Source organism: Petaurus breviceps, unplaced genomic scaffold (genome assembly GCF_028583685.1).
Source record: "Petaurus breviceps papuanus isolate PSGF00001 unplaced genomic scaffold, PetGlider_PUasm1.0 90879, whole genome shotgun sequence".
Taxonomy (NCBI): Eukaryota; Metazoa; Chordata; class Mammalia; order Diprotodontia; family Petauridae; genus Petaurus; species Petaurus breviceps.
This window is the reverse complement of record NW_027187368.1, coordinates 4,321,232-4,347,658: the sequence shown is the minus strand read 5'-3', so window position 1 is coordinate 4,347,658 and position 26,427 is coordinate 4,321,232. Positions and strand designations below refer to the sequence as shown.

The window sequence follows — 26,427 nt, the reverse complement described above, 5'->3', positions numbered from 1 at the left end:
GATAAATTGGAGAGGAAAAATCCTTGATGCAGATAAAGCGTCCTGGAAGGCCACTGTAATAGTTCAGGATGGAGATAGCTCTGAGGGCCTGGGCCAGGAAGGTGGCTCTGTAGAAAGCAGACTATAGATAGGAGACATATTGTGGAGGCATACTGGACAAGACTTGAAAGTGAATGGAGATGAAAGGTGAGGGAGAAGGAAAAGTTGAAGATAACTAAAATTTTGAACCTATGTGACTATAACAGCAGTGTCATAAAAAAGAATAGAAAAGTGAAGAAGAAGAGTTGGAGAAGAAAGAGTGGAGATTAGCTGTGTTGAATCTGAGAGGGCTGCAGGACAAGACAATGTAAATGTCCAAAAAGCAGCTTGTAAACTGGGATTGGAGCTAGATATTCAGAGCTGAGATTCATCTGCAGAGGTAATAACTGAATGCCTATGGGCTGATGAGATCAAGAGAGTGTAAGAAGAGGGCACAGAGCAGAGCCTTAGGGCACAGCCACAAACAGGGTGTGGGACAATATGTATGATGATCTAGCAAAGAAGACTGGATAGCAATGGGCTAACAGGGACAAGAAGAAACAGGAGGGCAATGTTATGGAAACAGGAAGGAGTGTTTAGGAGTGAGCAGTCAAGAGTGTCAAATGCTGCAGAGAGGCCAAGAAGGACAAGGATTAAAAAAAGGCCACTGAATTTGGCAGGTAGGTCACTAGTACCCTCTGCTACCTGCACAACCCTTTAACAGGATAGGCTTTTGTACCCAGGGTCTAACAACAAGCTACGGTTTCTGTGAGCCACTCAACTGGAGAGAAACAGCTCTGTCACACTTCACCGGTGTGTAAGTATACGGCCACACTCTACATGAGGTTGCTCATACCAACGTCCTACAATAGTACCACTGATTCACGTGGCAAAGTTGTAAATTCCAACACAATATAATTCAGTCAAATGATCAGTCAATATGCAACTAAATACCCTCTGTAATTCTGTTTCCAGGGAACCAAGTCATGGCATTAGGGAGGGTAATTCTTGTATTAATTTTGGGGTGACTGTCTGTACTTATAGTAAGCACCATAGCTGCAGAGTACAGTAAAGATCATCTGGGATCGTCAATTTCTTTCACGGATGAGAAAAGTGAGGTCCAAGGAGGAAGAACAACTTCAGCAACACCACACAGATGTCACAGGGCCAGGATCTGAACCCAAGGCCAATGCTCTTTCTACCATAGCTCCTCTTGCAGCAGCAAGTAATGTAGAGGCCAAAAGTAGTAGGCAATCATGCAGCACTTTGTTAAATAATTATGAGGGGAAAAACACTATAACCTTAAGCATGATTCATGAGCAATGACGCAGCCCCAAGGCAACTTACCTGACATTTTGTCTGCAGCCACACAGAGATAAAAGCTGAATACATTTGCGTGCGTGTATGTGTGTGCGTGAGTATGTATGTGCTTATGCACATGGATACCCAGGCATTTATTTGGAACCTCCTGCTTCATGATACAGTAAACATTTATTCTGTATTCTATAAGCAAGAAGGCAGAAGTCATTAAGCCTTCTTGCAAATACCAATAAAGCATGTGAAATCACATGCTGTCCTATTATCAGCATCATTTACATTCTTAGCAATGCTTGAGTTAAGTTTAAACCATGTCAAATGCCTTTCCACAATTCAGATAAAAGACTAGTTTCATTTTCCAACTTCCTCTTCCAAGACCAGAACTCTGTAGAAGCTTCTCTTGAATTTCCTGAATCAAACCAGAGGCCCCAATAAAGTTTTTGGCACAAAAAAGACAGCACCTAACCCATTAATACGAGGACCTGTATTTACAAATCTCTGTGACCCTCTGGAAAACGGGCTTCTCTGGAGACTAACATGGGATTTCTGGGGAGAATCACTTCTTACTAAATGAAATATGCCCTAGTTAAATTGGATTGCAAAGTACAATTATCCTTTAAAAAAAGAAACACAAAATATAACTAAAAGGGAACTTACATATCATAAAGTATACTTCCTCCTCTTTCCTTAAGCCACCAAGATAGGTGAAGACCAGAGAGAGGTAAATCAAAGGACTTGGGATATTAGACATTGTCTAGTTCAACCCTTCCCTTTTTAAAGCTATGGAAACTTGAGGCCCAGAGAAGGTGAATGATTTATAGGATTTAGAGGGACAAAGGCCATTAGTGATGATCATCCAGCAACAGAATGGTAAAGCTGAAAGACCCATTAAAATTACACAGTCCAAGCCCCTCTAATTTTACAAATATGGAAACTGAAGCTCAGAGATGGGGCTAGAACTAAGATTTCATAATTGTCAGTTTGGGATTCTTTCTTTACCATACTGTATTCTTTCTTCTTCATCACTTTTACAATCTACTCTCTAATTGTTAAGTAATGTTCAAGCTACAACACTCCCATTCTCATTTTCTAATCACAAACTACCTGGACTCCTTCTCTGATCCTCATCCTCCTCTTTTTCCTCCTTCCCACCGGCATCACCTTCAGGATCCTTTAATTCCACCTTGCTCTCCTGGCAAACTGCTTTCGACGAGGGCTCAGCTAGAGAAATCCACAAAATGAAAAAATAAAAGCACAAAACTGAAACCAAGCCAAGCAACAGAAAAGAACACAAAGACACAATGGGGAAAATGAAAACGCTGGGGATGCAAGATGCAATTTATAAGACAAAATTAATCTACAGAACTGCCATAACAAAAAATAAAAAGCATAAATATACTTCAGCTTGTCTCAAATGGTTTAAGTCCCTGCTTTTGAAAAAGAAGCACGTGGAAACGAATTCTACAGAGTCAAGGCCACTGTTCCTACGAGAAGAAAAATCTTCTAATGGGCTTCTTAACTGAGAACCACAGAACTAGCACTTTCTTTGGGTCACATAGTCTCTCAAAATCCAAAAGAGGGCACCTTCACAGCCCAAGGGTGAAACCTCCAATGGGCACCTGAAATCCTTGTTGCTCCACGGGTTCCAAAGGTACTCTGCTCTCCTCAGGTAGAATCTAGTCCACTCTATCCTGAAGACTGAGCAGAGTACTAGGACAATTCAACCCTTGAGGCCACACCTCAGTCCGTAACCAGCTCCAGGTTCTTGGAGCTGAAAAGGGGCAAGCTTTTGGGTAGACTAGACCCAAATCATATTAGGTTTTCCAAGGTTATTCAGTTACCCACCAAAAGGCATCTATCCTAGTGACCTTTGTTTCAAAGCTAGTGTTACCTAAACCAACCCCACCCTTTACAGAACTCCAAAGGAAATGAAAATAATAGATTTTGTTTTCCCTTAGTGCTTTTCTGTACCATGTTAGAAGCAAGAATCAAGATTAATCACTGCAATTCCTAGAATTTATAAGTGAACTTATTATAATTCTAAACAACACGGCTGACATTTCAAGCAGTTCTATCAGTTATTTGCCTAGTTCTCTAAAACACATTTTTCTTTTCATTTTACCATTCAGCAAGAGTTTGTCTTGCACTGGTCTCTCTTCATTCAGAGCTTCAGTCAAAGATAACTTTTGTTGAAGATGTTTGTTTTGAATTTTACATTCCTTGAGATCTCCATGCAGCTCAGCTATGTGGTTCTGTAGATAAACCACTGTCTCTTGGGTAGCAGAGTTAACGTTTACACTTCCTAATGATCTAGATGGTTTTAATGGAATGGGTAAACGGGATTTCTTAGTGCTCTGAAAAAAACACATTGTAAAATTTTACACATACTAGTTAAAATCACTTCCTTTTGTCAGTCAACATTTATGAAACGACCATTGTATACCCAGTACTATTGTAATTAGGCATTATTAAGGAAAGAGAAGGCAGAATCCCAGTTTTCATGGAACTTATTCTTTAGTAAGGAAAAGAAGGCATATAAAACACATGCCTCACTTATTAGAGGGCTACTTCTCTGAAAACCTCGACTATTTATGATCCAGCAGTAAACAGAGGAGGCCTCTGAACAGTCAAGGAGATAGCATAAAATTAATACATCCAAACTCTAACACTGTTCACAGGCCCTTGTTTAGGTTCTATTACTCTTATTATTAATATTATTAAATCTTAAGGCTTGAGAAATGTTTGCTTAATATTACTAATATCAGTATTATTACTAACAGCAGCTTTTCACATTAATATTGTTGATATTAATAACATCAATATTAGTAACAGCTAGCATTTATAAAACTTTAAGAATTGCAAAGTGTTTTACATACATTATTTCATTTGACCCCCACAATCACTCATTTTGCAGATGAGGACACTGAAGCTCAACAGATTCAAACCCAGATCTCTACTAAATCACAGTCCAGGACCCTTTCTACGATGCAGTGCTGCCTACATGCAGCTCTAAAAGCTTTTCCAGGAAATAGAGATTAAAAGAAGCAAATTAGAAGGCAGAGAGCTACAAGAAGCACACTGAGAGCAGGAAGACCTGAGAGCTGACACCAAAGAATGAGACAGAAAAGAGACCCACGAAGAAAACGGCCATGAGAACTCACCAATCATAGCAGTAAAGGGCAACAAGCTCAAGTATATACATAAAGAGCTTCAGGAAGCATGGCCATATTACAGATTAGTAATTATAACAAAGACACTAAAATAGAAGGTGATCAAAACTCTCCTAACCTTCCCTCTGACACAGTAACACTGCTTAAGCTAATGCCTACATCCCCTTTCATGGGTGGTCCAGGTAGCCACGGAATGACAATATTTCCCACTGGATGGTCTAGAACCCACATTCCCAATAGGTGGCTCTACTTTTGCCACTGTAAAAGCATTCTTTTTTAATAGAAAACAATCATCTTTGGCCCACATACAATTCTGCAACCTCTATCTGAGTCTCCAAATTTTCTATCTGGTAAATTTGATTGAAATAAAATCGAGAGCATTTGGAGATCTAGCTTTGTTCACATTTTTTTCCCATCTAAATGACCAACAACATAAATTATTCCAAACTACATATCTTGCAGGAGGTGGGGAGAGGAGGGAATGCAATACTCTTACTGCTCCATTTGCTAGGAAAAAGTTATATCTCAAAAATACAATTAAGAACTACCTTTCCTAACAAACAGGTATGAAACCAAGGATATATGCTGGCTATATAAATGAGAATGAACATTTGAAGCACCAGCCAAAATTACACAGATGTTCATCTCAGTTGTCATTAATACCACAGCAATGTCTTTTTATTGTCTACTCAGATATCTTTAGAAAACCCTTTTCCAGAAATTATAGTTTTGGTGCATAATTTAAAACAATCAAAAGCAATTTTACTAATGATATAGCTAACGCTCTTTGGTATGGATAAAAGCAGTAATTTGGTGGTCAGAAAATAAACTTAATTCTCTATTTCTGTGTTATGAAGCACTGTTACAGTTCATTTTTCAGATCCAAAACAGCCATCAGAGATAGAATAGGAAAAGTCATCACTAAAGCACCATACTTGGAAATAAGCACTCTTGTACTAGAAGCCTCACATATGTGCTTTTTTCTTAAAATATGAAAGAAAATTTGAAAATCTGAAAGTTGTAACACTAAACCAAAAGGAAGCATTCAAGAACTTTCTACAGGACTATGTTCTATGCTATTAAAAAATTAGTAAAAAGAGGGACTTGGATAAAAGTCTCTTGTTGATACCACACAGATAATCAGAACTTGAAGGGTCCTTAGAACATGAAACATTTGGGCTGAGAGGGGCCTTAATAAAAAAAAGAGTTCATGTTTCTCAAGTACTTAAGTTTTAGAAAGCAATGTCCTCACAACAACTCTACACATAATGTATTATTTCCACTTCACAGATGAAAAAGAGAGACTCAGTGAGGTTGAATCTCAGCTGAGAAGTAAAATCTCAGAATATAACATTTTGAACTTTAGAAAGGACCAGTGAAAAGTTACCTTAGGAAACGTAGAACCCATCTCATATAGAAACACTCTGACCTTTTGGCTCAGAAGAACATGTAATTTTATTAGCAAATCCTTACAAAGAGAAATGAGTATTTAGATAGCAGTGCTGAAAAGAGGTTAGTAATATAAAACAAAGGAACAACTGAATTGGGTGCTCCTTATCTAGTCTAACCCCATCATTTTAAAGAAGCTGAGAAAGGGAAAGGGATTTGCCCGAAATCCCATGGGAATTTTTTAATGGCTTAACCAGGACCAAAACCACCCCAGAAGGAACAGGAACCCAGGACTCTGAGTCCTCATCCATTCATCTTAGTACTTGCACTAATTTTTTAAAAATCAACATTGAGAATGTCATGTGATGAAACCACTTCCAGGGTACAATATTTAAATATGATTTCACTTCAACTGCCCAAATGAAACGTTCCTGAGGGGATTTTACATAGTAGGAGACCCAGTTCCAAAACAGGAAGTGCTACTAAATAATGCTCAAGTTCAATTGGGGGGCAGAGGAGGGGGAGCCCCTTATGTATTTTCATCCCTACCACTCCCAAGTGGACACACACATGCAGACAAATGAGTATCTTTTAAGAAAAGGAAAAAGGAAACATACTTTGTGTATTACGCCTGGAAGAGGAAGAACATTCTGCTGCTCTGGCATCTTATACACTTTTTCGTGCTGATGTTCTGCATTTAATACTGAATATTTTGGTTTTTCTTCTGCAGCATCTTTCTTCCCTTCGTGTCTGAATTTCATGGTGTAGCCCTCCGAGTTCATTGTTTGTGTAACTGAATCTTTCACTTCCACCATGGACAATTCAATTGCCTTATTAAGGTGTGCTGTTGCAGCAGGATAAAATCTTTCCTTTCCATCAAATACCGATTTCAGGTCTACATGCTGCCTTAAAAATTTATTGACCTGTTTAAAACGTCGGAGCTCAGTTCTTAGCTGAATAATTATTTGCTTAAGAGCCTTTTCATTCTTATCCTCTAGATCACAACCAGAAAGTTCCTGTTCAGTCATGCCCAGATGTTCCAGGAGTAGTTCACTTACAGCCTTCATAAGCTCTGGTCTATATTACCGCAAAGAGAGAAAAATGGTGAGTTTAGATTTTTAGAACACAAATCGTATTGTATACTCATTCCAGCAACTCAACATACCCTACAGTGATGGTAGAATCATAAAAAGCTAGAGCTGGAAGGGGCCTGAGATTTGAGTTCAAATCACAACACTTGAGAGTTGCAGAAGACCTCAGAGGTCACCTAGTCTAGCCCATCCATGAACAGAACTTTGCCTCTACAACACTCCTAAAAAGTAGGCATGTAGATGATGCTTTCCAACTCCAGTGATGGGGTGCTCACTAACACCTACAAAGAGTCCATTCCAGTTTTGACAGCTTTCATTGCTAGGAAGTTTTTCTTTCCAATGAAATCTGCCTCTGTAGCTTCCACCTAACTTTCCTAGTTCTGCCCTGTGACCAAACAATAAATTTAATCCCTCTTCCATATAAGTCTTAGAACTGGAAGGGACCACAAATATCTAGCACCTTCTCATATTACAGTCAAGGAAACTGAGGCCCAGACAGGTAAAATGACCTTTCCAAAGTCAGACAATTTATTTAGATCAAAGGGAACTCAAACCCAAGTCTCTGGATGCTTAGTCCTGTAAGTACTCTTACAGCACTTTGTGTACAGTACTGTCCTAGGCACTGTGGAAACAAATTTTTAAATGACAGTCTATGCCTCTCAAGGATCATACATTTTTCTGGGTGAAAGGAATAGAAGCTATACAAAATAAATGTGACACAAGGTGAGGTATGGTACAGGTAATAACGAAAAGCCAAACAAGGTGCTCTGGACAAAATCTGAGAAAAAGCTTCGTGAAGGTGGCCCTTGAGTAAAAAAATTCTGAAAAAGGACAATAAATCAGGAGGGTATAACAAGCTTAGGCAGCATACCAATTCCAAGGGACAGATAGGGAAAAAAGTAAGCCTGACAGACTGTGGTCTACATAAAATCTGTAGTAGTTCCACACTGGAAATACCATCTCTTTGGCCCAAGTGGTAAAACTCCACCATAAACCTTCTCCAGTCCATCCCCATCTCTGTCCTCCCAAGTCTCTACGCTGCCTTCAGGTCCTCATCACATTTTATCTGAACTACTACGATAACTACAACAGCCTCCTACTTGGTCTCCCTCACTCAGTCTCTGCCCCTTCAAATGCACCCTCTCCAAACAGCTGTCAAATTGACATTCCTACAACACAGATCTGACCATGTCACACCCCACACATTTTAAAAAATTAAAATTCAAAAGAATATAATGCCTCCAATTTGCTTCTATGACAAAATTAAAAATCCTCAGCTTGATATTTAAAATCACCTATAATCTGGCTCCCACCTACCACTGCAGTATCCTTTCAAATTACTAGCCCTTCATCTACTCTCTGTTATGGTCAAAGTGCTCATCTCCAGTCCCTGTGTGTTTTTGCACAAGTGGTCATTTATGTTTAGGAATACATTCCCTTTTTCACCACACCCTACTCACTGCCTCTGGTAGAAGATACATGTCCAAGAGTCTAAGAGGGTGGAGCTCTCTGAAGTAGGTGTGGGATTGGCTTACCCTATTCTTCTGCCAGGTATCTTTAGCTTCAGATCTAAAATTACTTTCTAAATGGATATATTTCTAACTGGAAATATAGTGAAGTGGCACAAAACTGAATGAGCCAACAGGATAATGTGGATGATTAAAAAAAACTAACAATCTTAGGCTACATTAAGTGTGGCGGCTAAATCACAGGAAATGACCATTCCACTACATTCTAGTCATACCCAATTTGGAATACTGTGATCATTTCTGGGCACCACATTTGAAGAGGAATGCTGACAAACTGGTGTGCATTCACAGAAAGGCAATCAGGATGGTGAAGGACTGGGCAGAGGGGGAGGGGAAAGGAGAAGAGAAGCATGTTCAGCATTCAAATATCTGCAAAGCTGGCATTTCAAAGAACTAGATTAATTCTGCTATGTTCTAGAGAACAGACCAATGAGGAGACATTCCAGAGAGGAAAATTTATATAAGAAACTCACTAGCAAATAGACCCATCCAAGAGTGGAACAAGCTGTTTCATAAAGTAATGACATCTCCATAGGTATTCAAGTGGAAGCTGGATGATCATGTGACAGGAGAAGAAATTCTTGCTTTAAGAACAAATCAGAGCAGCAAAGGTACCTTCAAATTCTAAGATGCTATGCTTCTAAGACTTTAGATTTTTTCCTACCAAGGATTTTTTGTTTTTGTTTTGTTTTTAAAAGTTAGGATCCAAATTCATCCCCAACTCATTTACCCTTTATTCTTCATCTCAGTTAGTTACATTATCATCGGTTTTCACCAACGTTGTGCACATACTTTGAAATGTTCGCAAAAGAACCACAATACAGAGTTTCATAATTGGGATAGGTTCTTATATCCAGAGTGACTAACAGATTCTGGAGATGTTCCTTTGAAAAGAAGAAATAGCCTTATAACAGTTTCAACTACACAGCTTCAATTCAGTTACCACAAAACTCACAAAGTATAAGTGACCAAAGAATGGCTCTCTTATGCAAAATATACATTTTAAGAAAGAATTTGATTACATATTTTACTATTTACTGATATTGGTCCATGATTATTATAATAAAAAAATATTCTCACTTGTCAGAATTTTTTTCTTATTATTTATACTCTTTGGATAACAACGAAAAAGACTTAGTATATATAGTATATATATGTATATAGTATATATATGAACAAAGTTAGTGACATTTGTTCCCAGTCATAAAAACTGTTTTCTCAGATAAATGAAAAAGAAAACAGGCATGCTGTCACAGAAACTATTATAAAATAAATATTATAAAAAACTATTATAAAATAAAAATTATAAAATAATTAACAAATTTAATCATGTCAATGACTTCTAACAAAACAATAGGGGAGGTGTCTTGGAACTAATTTTTTACCAAAAAAAAAAAAATATATAGTGTGTGCAATTTGGTTTTAGAAAAATAGAATGCTAGAGATTAGGAGGAACTGTAGAGATCACCTAAATCAGGAAAATAGGCACTAGGAATTAGACTTGTGGTTTCATTGGTATAAAACCCCCTCAGATGAAGAAACTTCTTCTCCCAGGGCAGGTTAGCAACCTCTAGTGTTAGATTTCCCTCAAGCACTGAGAAGTGACTTGCCCAGGGTCATAGACACAGCATGTGTCTGATGCCAAATTTTAACTCAGGCCTTCATGGCTCTGAAGTCAGCCCTCTATCCACTATGTCATAATGTCTGTCTCATCCAGCCCAAGCAGCTCATTTTACAGCTCGGGTCTCCCTCCAAGAGATGAAAACTGAAATGAGTTCATGTTTATGCTAATCTAGAAAGCAGAATCACATTTTTGCTTAATGCACAAAAATCTAAGACTTTATTAACCACAGAGGAAAGAAGATCTTCACACTCCAATAGCAAGAAAATACTCTGGGGATCTATTCCCAGCTTGCCTTTTCCCGGGAGACATGGGCAATTTTCCTTGTATCCTCAGTCAATTTTCTATGTACTCATTTTCTACATTTATAAAAGAGACAGAATACTGCCTGGCTACTGTTGTTGTCATGCTGAAATGGAAAGTTTTTTTTATAGTCATGTATTTAAGGAATAACTTCTAAAATACTGCTAAAGTTATGAAGTCCCACTCCCCTTGCCCAGAATTTACTTCATTCCTTCCTCATTTATACTTCTCAGCAGCCTTCTCATCTTTCAAGGCTCAATTCAAGTGCCCTCTCCTATCCAAAGTCATCCCTGACTCCCTCACTGGCTAGTGTTCTCTCCTTCCTCAGATTTCCTTGTACTGTACTTATTTGCACGTATACTACATCCCCTCCTGGCACAGAAACTCCTTGAGGGCAAGGACTCTCACAGTTCTTCTCCTTGCATCCCTAGCACTGAGCAGAGTGCCTCAAACTTAATATATGCTCATTATGTTTCTTATTGAAATTAATTTAGAAGAAAACACCATTTTCCCATCAGCATTTTCATACATCAGCATTCCCAAACAGCATTTTCCCATCAAGAAATAAGGTCCACAATGTTTTCTTCTGTCACATGACACCCAGTCTCTAGATGACTACCTATGGCAACATCACACCTTATGAAGCTGCATGTTCCATCCTTGGACAGATCTAATTGCTGGGAAGGGACTTATAGTTAAATCCAGACTTTAAACACCAGAGTCATAGCTGATTTATATTAAAAAGACGTTCCAAAAGCAAAAAGAGATTTATGTACTACTGATTCTTCTCTCCAAAAGCTAGACAATACTTGGAGAAAAACTTTTTTTTTTATCTCTGTAATGGATTTACATGTGTTTTTTGTCTTTCCCTTACTACTGATAGCATGCAGTCTAATTACTTAATTGCATGATTGGCAAGATTCCTTCAGAACCATTTCAGTCTCTCTCTCTCAGGTAAATTAGACAGTGCCATTATCTAAATTCACTTCAACAAAATTACTTTTATCTCCTTTCAACTAGAAACACTGTCAAAAGCAAAGCACAAACCTCATACATACCTGGGCTCCAGCAATAATGTTCTATTTTCATTTAAAGACGAAGGGAACAACTTCATCTCCTCGCCTCCATGTTGACATTTGTCTTTGGGGCTATAAGAGTCACCAACTACATCAAAATCTAGCTGAGAAGCATCCTGATTCCTTGAATATCCATTTTTACACAAAGATTTAGAATAGTCCAATGTCACCTAGGGGAAAGAATGATTCAATCAACCAAAATATGAATTCTTCCATAGCTGACTGACAGATATCAGCTCCCTGAAAGCACATATGCCAAGCATGGACTTTTATTATGATGAAGGTCGATTGCTGTGCCATTTAGTTCCTGTTTTAAGAATCTCTAGACTGACGACCTACAAGAGCTCTCAGAATATAATTAGTGTTTCCTCCAATAGCAGCATCAGTCCCTCCATCAACTGCTTCTAACAATGATCTATATGCATTCAAGTCTGCTTCTATTGCTAAACTGATTTCACAATCCTGGAAAGAAAGAAATCACAACTTTGGCACAGCACTTGTGAGAGAATGCCAATCCTCTGTCTACTAGATGATTTCCAAACTGGTGTGCTAAGACCTGGTGTGTCTCCTAATAAGAGTAATAACAATATTAGCTGACATTTATCCAGTGCGTAAAGGCTTACAAAGCACTTGACATACATCATACAACCCTACAAATAGAGCTCTTTACATACATTACCACACACAATTCTCTCACAGACTGGCTCAGTGACCATAGAAAGGTCCCTTGTCAGCTTCATCCAGAGAATTCTAGCATCTCCATGGGGATTAACAAAGAACATGGTCAAAATTTATTTTACTTAAAGCCATTCCAGGCAGGCCTCAGGGACAATGAGTTAAGGATATCAGCTCCAATGTGATTTTTGTCCTCATCTGATCTCATTTAATTCAATTCAAATTAATTCACTAAGGCCATAAGTGCAAGGCCCTGTGTTGCCCTCTGGAGAAAGAAACAAAATTTAAAAATAGTCCCCACCCTCAAGTGGTTTACATTCTACTAGAAGATTTGATTATACTATCAATAAATATATACATACATGCTAATTTGAGAAAGAAGAGAATACTACTAAGTCTATCAGGAAAGGCTCTAGGTGAGAGCACCTTCTACGCCTGTGTTCAAATTTGTATATTTATTTATATAAGTGTTTAACTTGCTCTCCTGAAGGGTATGCTCCTGGAATGCAGAGACATGTTTCCTAATCCTTCTGTCTTCCCTCCAATATCTAGTACAATGTACTGAATACAGCAGGCACTTATTAAGAATTTTCTATATGAATAAAACTGCATATGCTTTGAGATCTTTATAGTTACTATGAAAACCACTAAAGAGGGTAGTATAAGTAAGCCACTAAAATATTTTATCTAGACTTTCATTATATTTTATAATTCACCCTTATTCTACATTCCTTATATACACATACTAATTAACTTCACTTTGATTTGTCTAATTTGGAAGGTGGATAGTTCATAAATCCCATGAAGATGTTATTTATGAATCCACCTTCCTAGGTCACTGCAGTCCCCTTGGGAACTGCATGAGTTGAATCTAGTTAAAGCTTGTACTAGGCATGCCTTGAAGTGCAGCAATTAATATTCTTTCTCCTATTGTAAAGTGGCAAATTTCCTATAAATCATTTTCCTCCTACTTCCCTGCTCCTGATACTAAGGGGTTTTTTTTTTAATCAAACACAAGCCTCTCAAAAACACATCCCCTTATTTATAATGAATTATTTCTCACTATCCAGTTTAAAGACTTCTGATTAGGAAAGTTAATATAAAGCAGAAGCCAGGGATTCTAACTGAGCACAAGTATCTTAATTTTAATGTCACTTTCCTCCACTTCTTCAATAGAGTTGTATATTAATCTGTACCATCCATGAAAAACAAACCTATACACTCACCTTTCCCTTCCCCATCCCTATATCTTTTACTCCAAAATGTAGATCAAAGAACCTAACATTTGGAAGGAACCTCAGAATGCAGAATGTTAGAACTAGCAGGGACCTCCAAGACCCAGTTCAATACCAACATTCCCGAGATTAGGCACAGAAAAGTTAAATATCTTTTGGGTTCTGTTTCAAGGAAATACAGAAAAATGCTGTACCCAAAAGTTCACTGTAAGCCTACAGGACTATTCTGAGTAGCAGCTAACCACTATGGAATTAAAATTATCTTTTCTAATTCTACAAATAGTATCCATTCTGGTGAAAGTCCTGGGGATGCCAAATGTGAGCCCAGTTTTATCACTGAAATGAGTTCTATTTTGGGAGGCAGTGAGATCAAGGAAAAGAACCCAAGGCTAGGAGGCAGAAGGCAAGGATCTGGACCCTACTCAACAACTTAAAAGTGCTGTGTGACTTTGGGCAAATCTCTTGACTTATCCGACTCTCAGCTGCCCCATTTATAAGTTCTCCTTAACTGCTAATATTCCATGTATTAACAGTTTATGGGCAAATCAGAACTGGAAAATACTGCTACAAATAAAGATGTTGGAGGGGTATGAGAACAAAGGGGAGAGGGTGTTAACATCCAGACTTGCAAACACAGTCCTACCTCATTGCCCCACAATGGCTGGGGGCTACTCAATAAGTTCTTCTCATCATCATCAACATCTTCAGCTTTTGTAGCATCCTCGTCATCTTCCTTACTCCCCAGGTTCTAGAGAGGATAAAATAATGCAAAAATAAAGCAAAAAATGTGTTCAATGAATATTTGATGAATTGATAACATATAAAAAGCAAAGTTTTTAAAAAGCCAAACTGCTAAAATAAAAATTAATCAAAGTTAGACTCGTTAATTCCAATAAAACCACAAAAGGCTACCTAGAACCAAGAACAAAACAATTTATAGACCCCTTTTCTCAGGAAATCAGTCAGAAACATTTTCTTACCACCCTTCTATGTTTTCATCAAATTGCTTGAAATTGAGTATTTTGTCTCTTGCTTTGCTGACATTTCTTCACTCTATGCAGGCTAAATTCACTTACAAATTACACAAAAGTATAGAGAATTAAGGAGACTCTCTACTATTGATGGAACTGAAAACATAAAGTCCTGAGAAGGTATTAAAGGAAATTTACAACATGCCAAATGGATGTATCACTTTTACTTATAGAGAACAAGCAAGCCACTTTTCTCAACCATCATACATCCAAAAAGGAGAAAGGGACAGTACCAGTCATACTGCCACTTTACTGACAAAGACTTATAATCACTAATGAATGCACAAAAGCCAGAAGAATACGTCTAGTTTTAGAATGAAGGGCATTTTATTTAAAAAGCCAGTATGACAGTCTAACATTTTTTTGAAAAGTCAAATTTAGGAAGTTTCTATGCTAATCATGTAACAGATTAGAAATGATTCGTTAGAGGGCTGTAGTGATCTTTTGGCCTCTGCAACAGATTTACAGTTATGTTCACAAGCTATTTGGGCATAGCTCTTCCAAATGAAAGTGGAATTGGGCATTCCCAGAAAACAATAGAACTTTTCAGAACTATGGAAATATACCCCACCAATTTACTTAGTGAATCTCTGCCATTGGTCAATCAGTCAATTCTATGACCCTCTAAACCCGGTTTTCATCTTCCACATATTATTCCCTATCTACCATAAAGATACCTTCACTGGAAGGCAACTCATTGGAATCCCAAAGGAACTGAATTTGGTTTTGTGAATTCCACTTCCAAAGGGGAACAATAGAAGAAAACAAACTAATAGTTAGGATTTAGTCAAAAGTAATCCTGGATTCAGTCCATAGATCATTTCTGTTTACCTTCTACATCTATATTTACAGTCCAGGACTTGAAAGAATTGGTGCTTGAAATGATGATCCTAAGGTACTACAAGATCCTCAGTCATTAAATCAAGCTTGAATTATGTTCAATACACTCTATCTAATAAGACAATTTAAGAAAGATTTTTAAGTGAGGAATGAGATAGAGAAAAGAATATTGGATATGGCTCTACCCCATAGCGGCCACATGACTATGGACTATACACTTAACTTCTGAGTCTCAACAATGCCATCTATCAAACAGAGATACTTATATACTTGCACTAGCTACCTTAGAAAGCTGTTGTAGAGAAAAACTCATTATAAATTTTAAATCACTCTAAAAATGTGAGCTATTAAACAAAAATGTTTTTCAATATAATTGTTGGCCACAATATTCCATATGCCAGGGTAACCCATTTCTAAGATATTCTGATTAAGCAAGGTTTTCAATTATAGGCATATATCAGTATCCTTCTCATTAATGTTTATGAAAATTTGGAATGTATCAGCATATCCATGGAGTCAATCTAATCCAGTGGACTAAACTATCTGGTCAGTTCAGGATTAAGCACAAATTCATAGAATCATAGCATCTCAGGAATGGAAAGAATCATCCAGTTCAAACCAAGCAGGAATTCTCTCTAAAATATTTGGGATTGGCAGTGAAATGAATAGAGCACCGGCCCTAGAATCAGGAGGACCGGAGTTCAAATCCAGCCTCAGACACTTAACATAAAATACTAGCCGTGTGACCTTAGGCAAGTCACTTAGCCCCAATTGCCCCTCCAAAAAGAAAAAAAGTAAAATATTTGGGATGGTGGTCATTCAGCTTCTGCTTGAATTTATCTCATTTGATTGCTGAATAACTCTAATTAGAAAATGCTTTCTTATTTTGAGTTAAGATCTACTTCCCTGTCCCCTGCCCCCCTGTTCTATCCATAAATCTGCTCCCTCTTTCCCATGAAAGCCCTTCAGCTATGTCATAACAGGGAATAAGTCTCCCCTAAGTCTTCTCTTCTTTAGAAGAGACTATCCATCAACTCTTTTTCATATGGCATCACACTTGGGGTATCATCGCCATACTGCCTACCTTCTTTTGGGGAACAGGTTCCAATTTGTCTTTATAGACAGCTATTGAAAATCTTTCTAAAACTTAAAAAAAAGTTTTGACTCATCAATTACCTGAAGGGAAGGATTATACACAGCTCCTCAAAATGCTCAAGTGGTTAGCACTTGAGTTAAAAAAAAAATGCTACTGACTCACTGAGCCCTTGAGAGGTATGTTTCTACCAGTCACTGATTAGCCTGAGACAATCACATCTAAAAAGAATTCTCTTATACTGGTAAGCAAGTATATGGAAGCAAGGCTTTTTTTCCCCAAAGATAATCATCAATATGGCATCGCTCCCTGGTGCCTCATCTTTTCCATACTAATCTTCAAATTCCATTTTTAGGGGGACAAAGGGACTTCTACTTGAAGTAGGGCTACAAATGATAGGGCAATTCACAGAGAATATCAAATTGAAGCATATACTGAAAATTTAACTCAACAAGCATTTATTAATGCAATGTGCTTGGCATTTTACTAGATGCTGGAAAGAGAAAAACAAAAACAAAATAATTCCAGACCTCAAAGAGTTTATATTATAATGTAGATGGAAAAGTACAAAGCAAATAAAAAGATGATTGGGGAACAGCACTAACAAGTAGTGATTTCAGAAAAGGTCTTGTGTAGAAAAGGCACTCAAGCTGAGCCCTGAAAAGAGCTTGGAATTCTTAATGAAGGTAAGGAAAAGGATCACATCATCACAGACCAGAGAAAGGAAATCAAACGATAAGAATAGAGAACAGGAAATAGACTAGTCTGGGTGGAAGACAGAAGGCATGACAGGGAGTATAAATGTGAAATGAGACTGGAAAGATGGGATAAAGCCAAAATGTGAAGGTATTTAGATGCCAAAGGAGTTTGTATTTTATCTTATGATAAAATGTGAGAGGAAGCCATCGAAGTTTGTGGAGGAGCATAATGGTCAGATCTGTGCTTTAGGAATATTAATTTAATATCTATATGAAGGAGAAATAGGAGAGAGTAGAAACTAGAGGTAACTTCTATATGAAGGACAAATGGGAGAGAGCAGAAATAGAGGTAAGAAGACCAGTTAAGCTACTGTGATAGTCTAGGTGAGAAGTGATAAGGACTTAAAATAGCATTAAGACAAATCTCTCTAATTTGAAATTTTTTAGTATTAAGATCTCAGAACAGGAAGAAAAAGACAATGCTCTCTAAAGAGTCAGAACCACGTTTAACAGTTATTTTTTTAAAGGGCAACAACCAAAAAATAAAATCCCACAATTTCAAGATCAAATGAACTGAGAATAACCTCATTATTAAAAACATTTCCTTGGAGGAAACAAACCTAGAGACTGCTTTTTTCCTCAACAAGCTGAGAATATGCTTAGTTTTCAAAATTATCTGGTGCCCTGGAGGTTAGAATCAATAATGTTCTCTTCCTCAAAGAAAGCAGATGGTCGAGAGTGACATAAACTACCTCTGAGCTTCTCTTGATCTTGCAGCCAAGGAAAAGAAGCAAAATTGGGGCAATGGAGCCATGGTCTACATTCATCTATTTTCCAGTCTAAGCTTGCTTAAACGTGACATAAAACTGAACAGATTTTATAGCACCCCAAGGGAGAGAGGTAAGAGAAGTGCCTATTGTACCCTGCCACACACTCCATGGGGAAGAGAGCTGTCTTCTGTAACAATACCAGCTAACAAATGAAAGAGCCAGCCATACTCTGCAGATCAACTGCATCTGTAACAACACACACTAATACATTTCATGCTGCAGTACACATCTGTAGGAACTTAGGTGAAGGTATAGAGATTAAAGGGAAGCAACTGATGGTCTTCCTCACCTTCACCTTCATCACATGCCAGGAAAAAAAAAAAATCAAAAGGACAAAAGGCCACCAGAATGAGCATTCAAACTGACAATATCTTATAAGGGTGAGTGCCAGAGGTGAATGAGACATCCAATCACTAAACCTGAAGTGAGATGAATGGTCTTCAGTGCCTTTAATGAGAAAATAAGCCCACAAAGAAAATAAGTCCATGACTGATGCAACGAAATCTTCATTCCAAAACTAAAACTAAATCATTTACTTATATTTAACTGGTAATTGATAAAAGCTACATGCATACTACCAAAATATCTAAATAACTCCCTATCATTTTTGCTAAAGTGGCACTATAAAACTGGATATTTTATTTCTGTGACCACCATATATAAGCATGATTCAAATTCTGAGGGTTTTGGTTTCTATATAAGAGGCATGGGAATTCAAAACCTGCCTCATTGAATCACTTCAATGGCAAAGTGCCTATTTGAAAAGCCAATCCTACTATCACTTAAGAGCTAAATTCCTGAAGCCCTCAACACAGATTCAGCCTTTTGAAAAGGAAAAAAAAAATGCTCTAATAATCAGACATAACAGTTCACACCTGTAATCCCAAATACCTGACAGGCTGAAGATGGTAGATCACTTGAGCTCAGAAGTTCTGAACTGCAGTGGGCTAAATCTAGCTAATGTTCCCCCTGAGGCCCAAGAAAAGAGAACTAAAAGGCTGCCAAAGAAGGAGTGAGCCCACCCAGGTCACAAAAATGGAACAGATCAAAGCTCCTGGGCTGACCAATACTGGGATCCAGCCTGAGAGGAGCTCCTGCATTCCCAAGTTGGTGGAGATAGAGAAACCGAGACATTTTTAAAAATAAAAAACACATTTTTAACTTTTAATGGAACAAAACTTAAGCAAAGACCTCACTTCTTACCTCACTTTGAGTTAATGTACCACTTTCCTGTGCACCCAAACAGGAGCGTTCAAAAAGAGTTTTCCTGAGGTCTTGGTTATCCGAATGCAATGCTTTTACAATCATCACTAGTTCATTAACCTAAATGCAATAGAGAGAAAGAAGATCTATAGACTTCATTTTAACAAGTCAATTTTTTTTAAGTAGGACCCCAATACCAAGTTATGCAATACCATAATTATTAAGAGCTGCTCTATCCTCCCCATATACTTATACAGCATCAAACGAGCACATAACTGCTTCATCTTCCTGCTCCACCAAGTGGCAGGAAAATCAGAAAAATCAAAGGGAATAACAGAAGCATTTCTAACTCCCCAAGAATGCCAAAATGGAAACTAAGCTCTTCCTATTAAGCTAGACCACGACTACACAGAATGAATTAACAGTGTGGATGATGAACAGAAGATTCTGGAAACATACTAACCCACTGGAAACACAGTCACCCATTACTTCTCTCTGCGTCCCTGTCTCTCTCCAAACCCTCCCCTCCCCATTCCACCCTCCTTTTCTCCTTCTTCCTTCCCCCTCTCCTGTCTGCTTGTTAAGAATTCAGTCTCATTACCTTATCACATCTTTAGGCACTGATGGGCCAATAAATGGCTTAAAACAATAAGTGCTAAAGGAACTCAGAGAGAGGGAAGTTCACTGTAAGGCTAAAATAAAATGTTCAAGAAACACTTCATAGACAAAATAGCACTAAAACTAGGACTTGAAGAATGAGTTGATTCTCAACAGGTAGAAAATGAGAGTGAAATGAATTAGAGAAAACAGTATGGGCAAAATCTAGGAGATAGAAACAAACAAAAATGAAAAGCCTTCTTTCACAAAGGAAATGAGGGGCCTGGGAAAAATAATTGAATTTGGAAACTGAATTAGGAAACAATGCCTTCCTCCTTTTGTACAGTTTCATTAAGAACTTTTTTTGGTTTGGTTTTTCGTATTTTGAAGGAAAAAATCTACAATGGTCCAGAGGAAAGAAGCTATAGGGCCATAAAAATCAGTCACACATACCAGGTTATCCATGAATGCAAGAGGCTGCTCTCACTATTCTGAAGAAAAATGGACTCATCTATCCTTTTGCTGAACTCAATGAACTCACAATATGAACCACTAGTTATCAAGTATTAGCTTCTACTCTTGATTGTTCTTCTGTGTATTGTATCCTGTCTGTCCCAACAAGACTAGTTCCTCACGAGTACTACCCACATTTTCTGCCTGACTGCTATTTCTATTTCTTTTATATTATCCACAGTAAGTATCACAGTGCTGGGCATGCAAGCAGCACTTAATAAACATATGCTATATATGGACTTTTTTAGTTTAGTGAAATTGACCATCACAATAAGAACTCAACTGAGACCAGTGCTCAATATACTCATACTTACCCTCAGTTACCTATGGATTCCCAAACACTGAAATCACATAAATCATGCCAATTTAATTGGCCAATTTAATGTCACAGACTCTGAGGGCATTTCCAATCAAAGAGTTCCAGAAATGCTAACACTGATTGGCAACCTAACATGATTACCTCCAGTTTAAAGATGATGTAAACCTTTACTGTTTTAGTAGAATTATTTAATAGGAGGGAGAAAAGTAATAAGACTTCCCGAATCTAGGGCCTCTTTTATGAGACAACTGCTAGAAATGATGATGAAAAAACTCAGCTCTAATAGGGAGCAAATTAGCCCACTAGTTAATACCCTTTGTTTAAGTTCTTCTAGAGACAAATGTTCTGTCTGGAAACGATCATGATCACCAATGCAAATGCTCAAATAGGACGTCTGATCACTATAAAATGAAATGGATTCTTCTGTCAAAAGAGAAAAAAAAAAAGAATGTCAGAAATATCATTGATGAGTGACACAAAGTCTTCTAACAAAGCCAACCTTAGACTTAACTCTGGAAAGGCAAGCAGAGGCACTTTGAAAGAATTTGTTTCCTGTAGAGTCGAAGACTGTTTTCCCCTCTTTTCCTCTGAGGCATTTGCTATATCCTATTGGGCATACCAGTTTTCTAATTGAATTATAACTTACACAATAAGTGTTCTGCTTGAAAATATGCACTACAAGCAAGACCTCAAGTTATTCTAATTTAGTTAAGATAACGAGAATATTAGCTGCAAACCTCAAGGGGAAGATGCTAGGTAAACCAAGTTACAACACTTACACTGCATTGCAGAACTTAAAACTCATTGGTCCCACATTCTTCACAGAGCAGTGACACCATGAATGACTTAAGCATGAGTCTAAGATGAAGGTAAATCTATACACACCAGCAACTGCATAATTATCTGTTCCAAATAGGTTATAGTGTAACTAGCAGGTACCTCAAACCCTTAAAGTAATATGGGCAAACACAGCTACATTTGTAATTTAGCTTTAATCAAAGTCAAATCATATCCTCTCCCCCTGCCCCCAACAGAATTAAATATCTGCTGACACTCTGCTCTTAGGTGAAGGAACTCTGAATGTCTCCAATGGACTTAATTCAAACTGACAAAAGATCTACCTGACATGGCTCTATAAGCTGTTCTAAGTATGTATCATTGGTATACAGAGTCTGTGCCTCTCAACAAGGACTGTCAATCAGATCACAGTAAAAATGTGAAAATTCCTCAGCTGGGAAAGTGATCCTCAAGCCACAAGATTACAAAGAGCCAGGGATCCTTAACTTATGCAGAAAACAGTAAATTCTGATGATAGGAACTGCAAGCAACCTGAAATCATCACTGCAGCTGAAGTGCCACAGAATTACTAAAATTTGCTTCAAGAGGAAAAAAAAAAGAGGGTCCCTGTGCAAATACCTTGCCTGCTGAAGCAGTTGGGTACTTGTACTAAAAATAAAATGGAGGCCAGCAGAAAGGGTTATTAATAAAATTTTGGTAGATCCTGTGTTTAAGTGTCCTCACCACCTCAAAGTTCACACAAAGCAGTGAAAGGGATAGAGCATAGGAAAAAGCCTAATTAACCATGAATTTACAAGTCAATGTACCTTCTTGCCTTTTAATTTCATTAATTTGATCCTCTAGGGTCTTGCGCAAGGTCTGGTAAGACAGGACATCCTCTTCTAGCTGCTTTCGCAGTGAAAAAATGTTGTTTAATTCGGCCTGCACTCTGTTGATACTTTGCAAAAGCAAGATACAAAATATTATAAAACCAAACACATTTTGTTACCTAATAATTATAATGTATACTATATGTTAAAAGATACAGAAAGTCTTCCTTCCAAACATAAAAAGATTTTACTCTTATGCCACAGCCCGTATTCTGCTATGAAGCTTTCTCTAAAGGATGTATTCCACAGAAGCAGCTGCTACTTCCCCCTTCAGATATCTCTCTCCTCTTCCTCCACTGAGTTACACACATAAATCAATGTCTATTGAGATGAAAATAAACCATTATATCTAATCTTCTATGCTGACTGCTTGAAGAACTGTATGTTGTAAAGCAGACTTTCCTACAAGGGAAGGAACTCTGTTCAGAACTTTTCCCTGGTTCCATCTCATGACAATAATAATGATCAATTTGGAAGGCAGAGAGAAAATCTTACCATCATGTCACAGCACAGCACTGAGGAGGAATTTTACCAGAAAAAAAGAAAGACTGTTTTAGCTAAACTCCTGCTATTAGGCACTGGGAGAAACAATTGCTTCATTCTCTCTTCTACTTTTTGACAAGGTGAAAAGTATACACACCTAAATCTAACATTAATGCTCCCCCAAACAAAAAGAGTAATGCTTTTTTGAAAGCTATGCAAAGGTCCTCTTTCTCTTTTCTCCCTAGAGAAGTGATTCTTTATGACCACTAACTGGTTATGGAACCTGGGGCAAGACCTCTCCCCGTCTCGGCTTATTTTTTCACTTGAAAATGAAGAGGGTGAGCTAAGTCATCTTTAAAAGAAAGAGTTCTAACATCTTCTGTTCTCTAATATCCTACATTCTAAGGTACCTTCAAGCTCACTCTATTCTAAAAGGATCATATTTTGATGACTTAAGGGGATAGGAACTTCTTCAGTCCTAAGGGTGAAAAGTTTTTCTTCAATTAAAACATATAAGGAAGAGCAGTAAGTGGACGAAGCCCTGGGAGCCCAGAAGCCCAGACACTCACTGGCTGCCTAATTCTGCACAAATCATGCAGCTTCTCCCAGTTCCAACTTCCTCAGCTATAAAACAAGAACAGTGCCTCTTCCACGAGACTGTTTTGAGGATCACATACAATGATCTCTGTAAAGTGTTTTGCAAAGGTTAAAGTACTATATAAATGTTAGCTATTATTAGTAATATTCTTTTTACTAAAAGGCATGAACTGAAGAATTTGAAGAATTAGTCATTTTCTTTGCAGCTGTCTTCCCAAGGATAACCAATGCCAACCTGAGAAAAAGAGATTCTTCCACCTTTTTCTATATAGCCCAAGAAAAAATAATTGAGGTAGTTTCTATCAAACTGGACCCATCCATATTTGTGATCCAAGATATAAAGCATAAACTATAATGCATGTCGCAGACACTATACACTGTACCACAAGACATACATTCAATAAACATAAAAGCTTTTAAGAATCCTTGGTAGTTATTCCCCTGGCAAATTACCCTGGCAGCCCTCAATTACAATTTAAGAAACAATCCCACCAGCTAACCTAGACCTGTTTTCTCTTTTCATAAAACTGGCAGCAAAATCCAAAGCTCTAAGTGATTCTAGTCAAGTACAATAATGGACAGTTGCCTGCCTATATGGTCTGGTAGCTCTCTAAAGTATATCTGAACTATTAGTTGAAAAAACTGTACAATTAAAATTAGATTTGCTCTCTTCCTCTTAACATTCCTGATGATTGCCTTAATCCCTGACGGGATAACCCCATGGTATCCAAGGCTTTTAAGAGAGGCCCACATCCTGGAAGTCATACTTAATGTTGACCACATTAAGGATGAACACAATTTAAACTATTTTCATACTTGATTTCCTTCAAATTTGAAGTTTTAAAGTTATCCAGAATGTTCTTCTAACTAAAGATTATGAGACATAAATCCCTAGAAATTTTGAGAGATGGAAGGAATCTTAGAGCACAGAATACTAGAACCCAAAGAATAATCCAGTCCAACTTTCTATTTTTAAGGAGGCCCATGGACAAAAAAGTAACTTGTCCAAGGTTCCACCATTAATTATTGGGAGAGCCTAGGGCCAGAACGAGGGTCTCAACTGCAGGACCAGTATTACTGCCTTGACATTGTACTAAATAAGGTATAAATTCCATAACTGAGAAAGAAATAATCTCATGTAAAAATTAAGTCTGTTTGATAGCTTTATTGTAAGCTACAAAATGTCCTATTCAGAACACAGTCTTCTTGGCAGAAAGAGAATAAATCAGATTGCTAAATAAACTGATAAAGTGGTAATTGTCCAACCACATCCATCACCTTCTATGTCCTTTTTCTACAGCAAATGGTATAGATTTGCTGCGATTACCAGTGCTATAAGACTTTTCCAAGATATTCTTTTGTGTGTGAGATTTTAAAACACTTACCTGTCTGAGTCTGTCAGGGCTTTTACTAAATCAGAATAAATGTGCTGCTCTTTCTTTAAAGCATGAATCAGCTCTTCATACTCAGATCCTTGCTTTTCCTGGAAACAACAATGGACATATGATATTAAGGAAGGACTGTTAAAAGTATTTATCTGTATACAACATTCATGGAAACATATATAGATGTAGGATTTGAAAAATACATATTTAAAAAAACAAGTATGGCAATCTTTCACTAAGTAACAGTTAGAGACCACCATCTGCAGGAAGAGTGAGGAACGGTTGTCTATCACCTGGTACAGAGCTGAAGCTGAAAGCTATTCATCCAACGTATAAACAGCTGTTATTAAAGAAGACTAATAGTTCTGTTATTTGCCTGTCATGAAACATTCACCCATCTGAGCAGTTGTTCATCATTTTTACAACAGTACAAAAAGTGCTTTTTATCAGCCCCCTCACTCTTGAAAGTGTGGAAATTAACGACCCAACCAAAGTGATATGGCAAGACAGGTATTTTGAGGGCCTTATGTAAAGCATTAGCTCGCTAGGGGGAAAAGCTCTGAATATGCTCTTTGGATGTCTGCTAAACTACTGCTTTTCTAGAATCAAGATATTCTAGGAGAAAATGCTATTTGATTTCCAGTCCAAAAAGATTACATGATAAAATAAAGGCACTGGTTGCCAATTATGTGTTGAGAATGCTAAACTACCAGCTTCATCATAATAAGTGACTTACCCTAACTACTAGAAATGTCACAGTCTTATCAAAATCATGGTGAATGTCATAGCTCCTAACTGGAATTCAGCACTTCTAAGTGCCTCTGCATTCAATAACTCCATTTCATATGGTGTTCTGAAATCTTCCACCTGAACACTTCTGCTTTAGTGAACTATATACGTAACCAGGCAGAGTCAACAAGCAGATCCTGAAGACTGACCAGGTGAACCAAGTCAGTTGTTGCTACCACACCTTCCTCTCCACAATCTGCAGGTTACCTGTAAGAAGAGGGGGAAACCAGAGTTGGCCCTGGTGTCCCCTCTCCTGATCCACTCCAGGGTTTTACGATCAACGATCATTCTCTGTGACCTAAAGCCTTCTGATGGTCCTCCTCAGAAAATTCTAAGGGTTCAAGTACTAGAAAAGCTAGCACATATATAAACAAAATAAATTCAAGGCAATTTTGAAAGTAAAGCGCTAGGACCTTAGGATCAGGAAAGGCTTCGCTTATCAAGTTTCATTTAAGTTGAATCTTGAGGGAAACCAGAGATTCCAGGAAGCAAAGGTGAGGAGAGGGAGCATTCCAGACTTTAGGGATGGCAAATGAAAAGGTAGAGAAAGGAGATGGGACTTCACAAGTGAGGAAGAGTAATTCAATTAGGTAGAGATATGGCTGGATCATTGAATGTGTGGAGGAGAGTAATATGTAAGAAGACTGAGAAGTAAATAGAGCTCAGGTTGTAAAAAACTTTGAATACCAACGAGAACTGAAAGAGCCTATTTATAGGGGGAGTGGGGAGAATAGGTGGACACTGTCAGATTTATTACACTTTAGGAAAATCAGTTAGATGGCTGTGTAATGGATGGATCGGAGTGGAGAAGAGTCATTTCAGTAAGGGTGATCAAACAGGCTACTGCAATAGTCCAGATAAGAGGTGATAAGGGTCCAAACCAAGATGGTGATTGTGTGAGTAAAGGAGACAAATGATGTAGAAGCAAGTCATTTCCTCTCACTGGGCCTCAATATCT

General features: G+C 37.8%; 1 protein-coding gene across 4 annotated transcripts in view; it reads right to left on the bottom strand.

Annotated features, from left to right (window-relative positions):
- CDK5RAP2 (CDK5 regulatory subunit associated protein 2) overlaps nucleotides 1–26,427 on the bottom strand; it is a 164,700-nt gene that overhangs the window by 52,858 nt on the left and 85,415 nt on the right. For all 4 annotated transcript variants that reach the window (XM_069073810.1, XM_069073813.1, XM_069073811.1 and 1 more), the window contains 9 exons: nucleotides 24,681–24,778; nucleotides 22,153–22,283; nucleotides 20,862–20,971; nucleotides 19,120–19,239; nucleotides 14,068–14,172; nucleotides 11,497–11,684; nucleotides 6,512–6,971; nucleotides 3,458–3,689; nucleotides 2,440–2,556 (listed from right to left, as the gene is read on the bottom strand). In XM_069073810.1, the coding sequence (XP_068929911.1) occupies nucleotides 2,440–2,556; nucleotides 3,458–3,689; nucleotides 6,512–6,971; nucleotides 11,497–11,684; nucleotides 14,068–14,172; nucleotides 19,120–19,239; nucleotides 20,862–20,971; nucleotides 22,153–22,283; nucleotides 24,681–24,778 (1,561 nt within the window). The remainder of the gene's footprint in view (nucleotides 1–2,439; nucleotides 2,557–3,457; nucleotides 3,690–6,511; nucleotides 6,972–11,496; nucleotides 11,685–14,067; nucleotides 14,173–19,119; nucleotides 19,240–20,861; nucleotides 20,972–22,152; nucleotides 22,284–24,680; nucleotides 24,779–26,427) is intronic.